The sequence below is a fragment of the Neofelis nebulosa genome, chromosome 8 (assembly GCF_028018385.1).
Source record: "Neofelis nebulosa isolate mNeoNeb1 chromosome 8, mNeoNeb1.pri, whole genome shotgun sequence".
Lineage (NCBI taxonomy): Eukaryota > Metazoa > Chordata > Mammalia > Carnivora > Felidae > Neofelis > Neofelis nebulosa.
The window spans coordinates 1064395-1074323 of record NC_080789.1 but is presented as its reverse complement, the minus strand read 5'-3'; the positions used below and the strand labels follow the sequence as shown (position 1 = coordinate 1074323).

The following is a 9929-nucleotide window of genomic DNA, read 5'->3' as shown; positions in this document are numbered from 1 at the left end:
GCACGTGGTGAGTGTGCACGGTACGTGTGTGCACGTGGCGTGAGCACACATGGTGTGTGCGTGTGTGTGCAGCGCACCCGTTTCCCTGCATTGTCTTCAGCGTCTGGTGGCATCAGATGCATTTTGGGTCCTTAATAAATTCTCGGGCGATGAAGCGTAAAGATGCCGAAGTTACCACATAAAACGCAACCTACGCGGAGGCAGCCTCTAGAAATACCACGTATCGTTAAATCTCTAATAAGGAAACATTCAAATTTTTATTCTCCATCCTCTTTAAATTCCCACAATTTCACGTGAGCTGCCACGCCATGGCGTGTCTGTGCCCACGAAGGATTCTCCCTGCGGCTCAGGGCGTGGGCAGGGGACGCCGTCCAGCGGTGCTGCCTCGACACCAAGTCTCACACGAGCTCCCCCGAAGGGGCGCTTTTGCAGGTGCTCCGAGAGGCCCCCGGGTGAGGCCCGCGGTCCCCGCTGGCCGTGCTCGGTCTGGGCTGGCCGTGGAGGACCCCGGCCTGTTCCCTGAGGGCTACGTCCGGGGCACGTCCCCGGTACGGCTCTCCGCATCATCTCATTTGCCAGGAGGCCGGCGGAGCCTCTCGAGGAGCACCAGCTTTGTCTGCAGGTTGACGTCAAATGGAGGCAGTCGGGTCAGGTTCAGACTCACCCCGGTGGTGCCCGCGATGCTGGCCAGGACCCGGTGCGTGTCCCTGTAGAGGGCCAGCTGCGCAGGGGCCGCCTCCACGAGGAGGTGCGTGTAGGCCAGCATACGCCCCGACCCAGGCTGCACATCTTCCTTTTTCTCGTACCTGCGAGGGAAGAGCGTGACTGTGCACCTGTGGTCCCACGCCAGTGCCCGGATGCCCCCAGGGAGCCCCCACGTGGCCTCTGCGAGGAGCGCCACCGCCCGCAGTCACAGCTGGCGGGAACGTACCTCCAGGCGCTGTTGACTTCTAGAAACCGAGACACACCGGTCTGTGCGGCGGCCACGTCGATGTGCACGACGACGTCTGTGGACAACCACGCGTGTTCAGTCAGCATGGCGAGCTGGGGACCCCCCCCCCCCGCCCGCCAGAGCCGCAGCTGGCCCAGCTCGGCCCCAAGCACCCACCTGTCCCGGGGGCCACCAGCTCGTGCAGCCGCTGCATCGCGACACCACCAGGATAGTTGAAGTGGGACACATACAGGGCCGTGGCCGAGTACATGGCATTCACCACCAGGTGTCCTACCACAAGGGCGGAACCCACTTTATACAGCCAAGACTTCCTGTAGTTGTTCAGCCTGGAAAGAGCGCGTTTCACGGAAAGGCTTGCTCTCCCCCGGCAACACCAGCCTGTGGAGTCTGCGGCCTCGTTTGAAGAACTGAACCCCCTTCCCGCACAGTCACGGACTCCTGAACAGTCTGTCCATGGTTCGCCCCAGCTTCGCTAACCTGAGACGCCCAGGTTTTCCATGAACGGAGTCCTCCTCCCTCCCGTCCCAGCCCTCGAGATGGAATCCGCCCGCTGCTCTGAGCAGCTCCCCCTGTGGCCTCGGGCCGGGTGCACGTCCCTCCAGCACCACGCCCGCCAGTGAACCCAGATGGAGCCCGAGGCTGAGCCCGGGCTGAGGCCCAGAGCAGAGCGGGCACAAGGCGCTTCCTGCCCTTCACGGGCGTTAGTTCTTTGACAGCACGGCCTACTCCTGGCTCCCGGCTCCCGCAGGGGCCGTGCGGCGGGGCCTCCTCTCCCGGCCACACCCTCTGCGCCCTCAGCCCGGCCGAGCGGCCGCGTCACTCCTGTTCCTACCGTGGCAGTGACCGCCTTGCTCCAGGGAAGGGCAGCCCCGCTCGACCAGCCTGCCTTATCCCGGGCGCCCTCCTCGGGGCACCTTCGTTCTGTCGCCGGGCCATCCCCCTCCCTCGGAAACCCCCACACCACCTTGTGCCCCACGCCCGTGGGTCGAGCGCTTCCCTGACCCTTCCCCTGTCATCCGCTCTGCCGCTCTCTGCTCGGTGGGGCCTGGCCCTTCAGCGAAGTCAGCCCTGGAGACCATCCGCCCGGCCGAAGCCCGCTCGGCCGCCCCGTGCAGGGGCCACTCCGGGCACATCCTCCCCCAGGTGACCGAGCCCGGGACTGTCAGCACAGCCACGCGGAGACCGGCCCGACTGACCACAGCCCCACCGACACGGTGGGTGGGAGGCCAGCCCGTCCCAACCCCGGGCCCTCCTCCTTCAACACCTCCCCACGTGACAGCGGGCGCGTGCGGCGCGGCTGCGGGGGCGGCGGGACGCTCACAGGCAGGCGCAGCCCCTGGCGGCCACGATGTTGAGCACAGGGAAGGAGTAGATGATGAACCGCAGCTCCTTGTGCGGCAGCAGCGAGTACAGGGCCACGAAGCCCAGCGAGGGCAGCAGCAGCGCCAGGGCCCGCCTGTCCGCGGCGCCCAGCGGCACGAACAGCAGGCTGCAGCCCAGGCCGCGGGGCAGGGCCGAGTAGAAATACCACAGCAGCGGCGAGGTCTGCGGGGACAGGGTCAAGGAGCCACACGCCAGCGAGCCACGGCCGACAGGCGCTCCTGCCCGCGGCACCTGGGACCCCCCGCTACCTGTCCCTCCCCCTGGCTGCAGAACAGCTCGTGCCGGTGGCACGGGTGTGCCGGGGACTCGCGCGCTGTCCTTCCCGCCCGTGTGTACGCTGTCGGGTTCCGCAGCAAAACGCTACGGGCTCCCGCTAAAGACCGTCCCGAAGGCTAAAGGGGAAATGGCACCCAACAGCAGGGCGGTGTCTCGGCAGGTGCGGCTGCCTGAGGAGGGGGGGGGGGGGAAGGAGGAGGCGCGGGGAGGGGAGCGGGGAGGGGAGGGGGGAGGACCACCCCGCCCCACCCCGCAGGCTGCCCCGCAGACACACGGGAAGGATACTCCCCAGTTGGAACTTTTGTTCAGGATGGTGTTGTACCAAAGCACCTTTCCCTCCGGCCACACGAGACTTCGCCAAAAACAGGAGTCCACGGCGACGGTCAGTCCTGGTAAGATAAAGGAGTCCCTCAGGAAAGAACACGGCCACCTGAGCCACTCGGACGTCGCCGCCGCGGCGTGAACAGCAGCCCCAGAGCCCCAGGTCGCAGGTCAACGTCCCGTGAAGCAGCCGCGTCGGCCACGAGCCCCCTGCTCCAGAGGGGGATGGCGCGTCGGGACCTCGGCTCCCCCGACGGGGCCAGCCGCCCCTCCCGGCCAGGACGAGGGCGGCCCGCGGATGGAGGCGCTAAGACACTTTATCTCTGCGGGACATGAAGGCCAGCTCTCCCGAGAGCCCCGCTTTCAGTCACAGCAGCCCACGGCGGCTCCCACTCACCTAAGCAGAGAGCCCCGGCCGGCAGGGCGCAGCGCAAGGCCCGCGCCACCGTCACCCTCCGCGAGCGCAGCAGCAGCAGCAGCACGAGGCCCAGGAACAGGCTCAGCTCCGCCCGGAACACCAGGATGGCGAACGCCGAGAGCCGGATGAAGCGGGCCCACTTCAGCTGCAGCCAGGCCGTGAGGGCGGGCAGGACTGCAAGACACGGGGTGCCCGAAGCAGGCCGACTTGCTTCCTCCCGGCGAAAGCCACGCAGAACCCGCCAGAGGACGGCACACGCCACTCAGACCCAGATCTGCTGACACGGGGCCGGCCACGGCTCCTGTGCCACGGCGCCACCACACAGCCTGGGGCCGCTTCTCAGGCCTGACGGCACCCGGCCCCCGCGTGCCCTGAAACCCCCCAGGCTCCACGCGCCCAGCGCCTCCCCTCCTCTCCTGCGCACCCGGGCCTGCGGCGTGTCCCACTGGCCCCCCACGGGGTTCATTCGGACGGGCACCCTGCCTGCCACCTTCCCCGGGCACGCGGACGTCCGGGCCACACCCTGCCCCGATCGGAATAGAGCCCCCCCCCCCCAACCCACGCCATCCACGGCCCCCCCTCGTACCCACACTTGGCCTCCCCCCGTCTGCCTGGGTCACCTCCAGGACGCTCGGACAGAGCTGTCCACAGGCCAGGGAGACCCTCGCAGGCGGCCCCGGCCACGTGCGGGGAAGCGTGCCTCCATCCGGCACCAAGAAGAGGCCCCCGCTTCCCGTCGCCGGGCATTTCTGACAGACACCCCCTCGCCGGGCCAGTACGCCCCGCCCCGTGGTCCCCAGCGAGAGTGTGGCTCGGCAAGCGCCTACCCACGGACAGGGCCAGCACGTTGGGGAGCGTCCGGGTGCAGTAGAACATCAGGTGGAACTGTGTGGCCGTCACCCAGCAGAACATGGTGGCCACCGTGGCCCCAAACTGCCGCCTCACTTCTTTTTGTAAAGTCCAGAGTCCCGAGATCACGCCGAGTCCCAGGACGGCTCTGACTAAACAAAGAGGGCATCGTGAGTGACCCACAGCGTGCAGGACGCCGGCAAAGCAGGTCTCCGCCAGTGCCGCTCGCGGTGCAAGTTGACGACCAAGTAGCAGTGAGACCGCCTCGAAGGAGGGGACCCTGACGCTTTGCCGGGACCATGCGGCCTGGGGAGGGGGCTCGGGGGGACACGGCCACCGGGCAGGGCAGGCGGCGTCTGCAGGACCGTGTGACAGGCGCGGCATCATCCGCACAGCCCACGCCACAGGGACAGGACGTGTCCAGGGCCACCCTTCCCCAGGCGGGGAGACTGTCCGGGGCTCCCCGACACCCCCGAACCAGCCCAGCCTGTGCAGCCGTCCCCCGTGGCGGCGGATTTCCATTTCCTAATCTGTTCTCTCAGGAAGCAGGCCTGCTTCTCCCCCGGGGATCTGTGTCTTTAACATCCTGCCCGTGAGGCCGACAAACTAGCTGGAGAGCGTGTCTGACTTAGCGGGAGAGATCCAAATGTCGTCTGGGTGCAGCCACGATAAAAATTCACCGAAATGGGGCGCCTGGATGGCTCAGTCGGTGGAGCGTCCGACTTCAGCTCAGGTCACGATCTCACAGCTCGTGAGTTCGAGCCCCGCGTCGGGCTCTGTGCTGACAGCTCAGACCCTGGAGCCTGCTTCTGATTCTGTGTCTCCCTCTCTCTCTGCCCCTCCCCAACTCGCACTCTATCTCTGTCTAAAAAAAATTTTCTTAAAATAAATTTTTAAAAATTCACCGAAATGGAAAACTGGTGACTATCGACCAAAAATGACGTTTCAGAGAGAGATACACAGAATGTTCTGAATTTGGTTTTAAAAAATGCATGGGCACACAGCCCCAGAACGCTCTGCACAAAGCCCTGTGGTCGGTGGCCTCCAGGTGGGGGAAGCGAGGCCTCCAATGCAGGCGCCATACCGCCTGGGTGGACGGCTCTCCAGGTGTGGCCGCCGGCCCCCCTGCGGCCACCCCCGGAGGTGCATCTCGCCCGCTTCCCCTCCGGCCGCCGCGGCCAGGGCAGGGCCGGCTGGCACCCTCACCTCGTGGTCTCGGGAACAGGTGGACAGGTGCCCAGTTACCTGTCCCGGGTCACGGCCCAGAAAGGGCTGACTTCGGGCCTCCACCCGAGCTTGGACCACTGCACGAAGCAGCCTGGGTTCTGACGGAAGGACGGCCCAGAAGGAGGGGGCCTCAGCCCGGCCGACCGAAGCCCTGACTTCGCACGGCTCCTCACCTGTCCTCGTCCGGACTCCCCCTTACCTACTAGCTGAGAATAGAACTTGGGCGCTTGCAGCAGGGACAGCACACAGACCGCAGGGCTGGACAGCACCGCCACGGCCAGCGGCCCGAGAAACGTCCTGGGGACCACGCCGGGGAACTCGAGGTGGTCATACTGCAGGGAGAAGGGGGGCGTCAGCGGACGTCTCGCAGGGGTGCCGCCCGGCCCGGGACGCGGGCGCTCACCTTGTCCACGTCCAGCCGGTGGTAGAGCAGGTCGTGCACGGCCTGCAGACTAAAGCTCTCCTCCACTTTGGAGTAGGGGCAGGTGAAGAGGTGGACGGCGCCCACGGCCGCCAGCAGCCCCAGCAGCCAGCGCTGCCGGCCCGGGCCCGACGGCCTCTTCCCCGCCATGGCGATGTCCCGCTTCACGTGCCTTCAGCGACCATCGACGCTGCTGCCCTGTGAGCGCTGGGGCAAAACGAAAATGCAGATCGCTGAGTTTCCACAGTCACACGGGAGTTAACACCCGGGGGATCCAGGTGAAGGGGGAGTGTGAACTCTTTGAACTACTGCTGTCACTTCCGTAGATCAGAAGGCCTCCAACTAGAGGATTCAAGGAAAAAAATCACGCCTGAGCGCCTTTCACATTTTTTTAAAAGCAAGCTTCACACCGAGCGCGGAGCCCCACGCGGGGCCTGAACCCGTGACCCTGACTGAGATCAAGACCTGAGCTGAGATCAAGAGTCGGACACAGCCTGAGCCACCCAGGCGCCCCTTCCACACTTTAACCGGCTGGCTCAGGCTTCAAGCTGTGTATTTTTCCAGGAAGACTTTATTTGCAGAACTGAGTCAGTCCTCCACGTGGCCGGGCCCCGGGCGGACCCAGCCTCTGGAGGGCAGCGGGACGGCCCCTGCAGTTGAGAGGCTCAACTCCGGCGGGACAGCAGGGCCCCACGGTACGGGCTGAGAGACCCCGGGACAGGCAGCTGTAGGGTGGGAGGGATGCGTCTGGGGGATGACAGAGGGGCAGCCACAGGAGGGCAGGAGGTGGCACACAGGGTCAGGACAGCCCACGAAGCCCCCGCAGTCCAGGTACAACCGGACAGGAGCTGTGGACGCCTGCCCGCCGGAAGCCGTGTGGAGCCCCTGAGAGGCACCACGCCGGTCACGAAGGTGGACATGCAGGTGACAAAGAGCATGAGCGTGTCCCTGAGGTGTTCAGACAGATGTGTCTGCAGTGGATCCCCGAATCACCCAAATACAGCAGGACGATTTGGGGAAGAGCCTACAGCACAAAGCTTCCCGGGAGACACCGAGATTGTCCCGCTTGTGCGGGGGGAAGACGGCACATTCTTCTTCGTGTTTCTGGCTACTCTTTTTTTTTTTTTCAACGTTTTTTTTTTTTTTTTTTTTTTTTTTTTGGGACAGAGAGAGACACAGCATGAACGGGGGAGGGGCAGAGAGAGAGGGAGACACAGAATCGGAAACAGGCTCCGGGCTCTGAGCCATCAGCCCAGAGCCCGACGCGGGGCTCGAACTCACGGACCGCGAGATCGCGACCTGGCTGAAGTCGGACGCTTAACCGACTGCGCCACCCAGGCGCCCCGTCTGGCTACTCTTAAAACAGGTTTGGTTTTATTTGATCAGAACCAGAAAGGCCAGAAAAGAAAGGACAGAGTGCTTACCATTTGCTGAAACTACTTTTTTTCCTTATTTATTTTTTCATTTGAGAGAGAGAAAGAGGGAGAACACGTGTGCACACACGCATGCAGGGTAGGGGCAGAGGGAGGGGGAGGGAGAGAATCCCAAGCAGGCTCCACACCAAACGTGGAGCCCAGCACGGGGCTCGATCTCAGGAACCGTGAGCAGAAACTGTCAACGCTTAACCGACTGAGCTACCCAGGTCCCCCTAAAACTACCTTGTGATTAGAGAGAGATTTCGGAAGTCTGCAGCCTCCAGGAGCGCCTGGGTGGCTCAGTCGATGAAGGGTCTGACTTCAGCTCAGCTCGTGATCTCACGATTCGTGGGTTTGAGCTCTGAGCTGTCAGCACAGAGCCCGGACCCTGCTTCGGATTCTGTCTCCCTCTCTGCCCTTCCCCTGCTCACTCTCTGTCTCTGTCTCTCAAAATAAAGAAACAATTTTTAAAAGTTAAAAAAAAAAAAAAAAAAAAAAGAAGTCTGTAGTCTCCAAAGATGGCAACTGGGGGGGAATCAACAAGGGAAGGACAATCCATGGAATGGAAGGAGCAGGAATCCTGCCTGATGTGGCAATGCTGGCGGTGGTGAGGTGGGGCCAGGAAGGGGGGAAAGGGGCTTTAATAATTAAGAACGACCAAAGTAGCAGTTCCCTTAAAAGTAACCTAACTTTTTCTCTTCCCAGATATAAAAACCATGGATGAACAAGGGTGTTATAATTTGCCTCCTTCTTTCTTTAAACCTTTTTTAAATGTTTAATTAATTTTAACAGAGAGAGACAGAGCATGAGCAGGGGAGGGGACAGAGAGAGAGAGGGAGACACAGAATCCAGAGAAGACTCCAGGCTCTGAGCTGTCAGCACAGCGAGGCTCAAACCCACGAACCGAGAGATCATGACCTACGTTGAAGCCAGATGCTCAACCGACTGAGCCACCCAGGCGCCCCAATTTGTCTCCCTCTTTCTAACGTGTAAGCTCCTTGATGGGATTTCTCTGGTCCACCACCCCCCCCCCCCCCGCCCCCAGTACCCTCAGCAAGGATGGACTCTGGTCATCACAGGAGCCCACATGTGAATGAAACGTGGCTGACTGTCTCCCTGCTGGGCTCATGTCCTGGGGGCAGGGCCAGCGTGGCTGATTCACGGTTCTAGCAGCAGAGCCTGGCGCACAGTAGATGCTCAACAAACTACTTGGAGAAGAAATTCGGTAAAACTCTTCAACGTGGATCTCATCACGCCAGCTTACGTTTTCATTAGAAGTACATTAGCGCTGGGGCACCTGGGTGGCTCAGCCGGTTAAGCATCTGACTCTTGATTTCGGCTCAGGTCATGATCTCACGGCTCCTGAGTTCGAGCCCCGAGCGGGGCTCTGTCTGTGCTGACAGTGTGAGCCCGCTTGGGATTCTCTCTCTCCCTCTCTGCCCCTCCCCTGCTCATGCACACTCTCTCTCCACATTTAAAAAAAAACAAAAACCAGCATTAACGTTTTAATTTCCAGTAAAGCCAAGGAGACCACAGAATATTCACACAGTATTCTCTAGTCCTCTTACTGGTATGGAAAAAAAAAAAAGGTTAAAGAAATACAAAGCATTTACACACCAAGCTGTGCAAACGGCTGCAGGAGAAATGCTGCTTGACGGGAACCTGACTCCGGCTCACAGCGGTCCCAGGTCAGCTAAGAACCCGCCTGCCCCACACACCCCCTGTGTGTGGGGCCCCAGAGCACGCTCCCCTGCAGGGAACCCCATACTGTCCTCTCACAAGCTGTGAGGGGCACACGTGTGTGCGGGACGCCGGGCTCCCTCGCCACAGGGGCTTCTCAGCCCCAGCACTGTGTGTTCTCGGCTGAGGACCGACCACGGGCAGAAGCAGCAGGTGCGCCCCTGATCCCGGAGGACGCCAGCACTGCCGACGCTGGGCCGGGACGCTGGCCGGGCCAGGACGGGCGGGCGGGCAGCGGGCACAGAAACCGGGCGGAGGGCGTGAGCGCATGTCCGGCCGCGCGGGTCAGCCCGGGCGCGCACAGGTGGACAGGCCCGGTTCGTCTCCGCTGAGGAGGCGACCCGTGAAGGCCGTCCGGCCCCTGCCACTGCGGGTGCTGAGGGCTCCGCTCACACCGGGCACACGAGCGGCCCGGTGCACCGCAGACCAGTAGCCACCCTGTGGAGCGTCCTCCTTCGGCGCTTCGTCGCTGGAACCCAGATCGCGCCCGTCTCAGTTCTATTTCCACCTCGGTTCCCGAGCCAGCGGCCTCGGGCAGGCAGGGAAACGCGGGACCTGGGCCCCAGGACACTGTCCCCAGGCTCCCGGCGAGGAGCACCGGCGCTGAGGACGGAGGAGCGCGACGCGAGCGCCGGTTCGGGGTCCCCGCCGCCCGCACCGAGAGCCCGCGTCCCGCTCCCGCCCTCCGCCCGTCCCGAGAGCCCCGGCCGCGGTACCGCGCGCTGACCTCGCCTGCCGCCGGCGGCGTCCCTCGAAGCGCGGCGCCCTAGGCAGCCCGCGGCCGGAAGCGGGGTGGCGGAAGCGGAGAACGGACGCGAAGCCCTTGCCCAAACCTAACATGGCCACCAAAACCTCGCTACCACCGCAGCGGGACGCCCTCCCTGCCCGGAGTAAAGATGGCCGCCGCGGCCGGGGCGCGCGAGGGGC

At 63.4% G+C, this 9929-nt stretch overlaps 1 protein-coding gene across 2 annotated transcripts; it reads right to left on the bottom strand.

Moving 5' to 3' along the window:
• Positions 1-238: 238 nt before the first annotated feature.
• Positions 239-9840, bottom strand: ALG12 (ALG12 alpha-1,6-mannosyltransferase). Of its 2 annotated transcripts, XM_058740952.1 has the most exons (10): positions 9730-9840; positions 5830-6054; positions 5626-5758; positions 4178-4351; positions 3330-3524; positions 2897-3000; positions 2274-2497; positions 1109-1278; positions 932-1007; positions 239-806 (listed from the first exon to the last, which is right to left on the bottom strand). In XM_058740952.1, the coding sequence occupies exons 2-10, from the start codon at positions 5995-5997 to the stop codon at positions 569-571; spliced, it is 1482 nt and encodes a 493-aa protein (XP_058596935.1). In that variant the 5' UTR covers positions 5998-6054; positions 9730-9840; the 3' UTR covers positions 239-568. The 2 variants fall into 2 exon arrangements, with proteins under 2 accessions (XP_058596935.1, XP_058596936.1); XM_058740953.1 differs by lacking the exon at positions 3330-3524.
• Positions 9841-9929: the final 89 nt, after the last annotated feature.

Excerpts from the sequence above, each read along its gene's own strand:
- ALG12 (XM_058740952.1), bottom strand. The coding sequence starts at position 5,997 with ATGGCGGGGAAGAGGCCGTCGGGCCCGGGCCGGCAGCGCTGGCTGCTG. Across the intron at positions 4,352-5,625 it reads GTTCTATTCTCAGCTAGTAG|TCAGAGCCGTCCTGGGACTC; the intron begins GTAAGGGGGAGT and ends CTCTTTGTTTAG. Across the intron at positions 3,525-4,177 it reads CGTGCTGGCCCTGTCCGTGG|TCCTGCCCGCCCTCACGGCC; the intron begins GTAGGCGCTTGC and ends CGTGTCTTGCAG.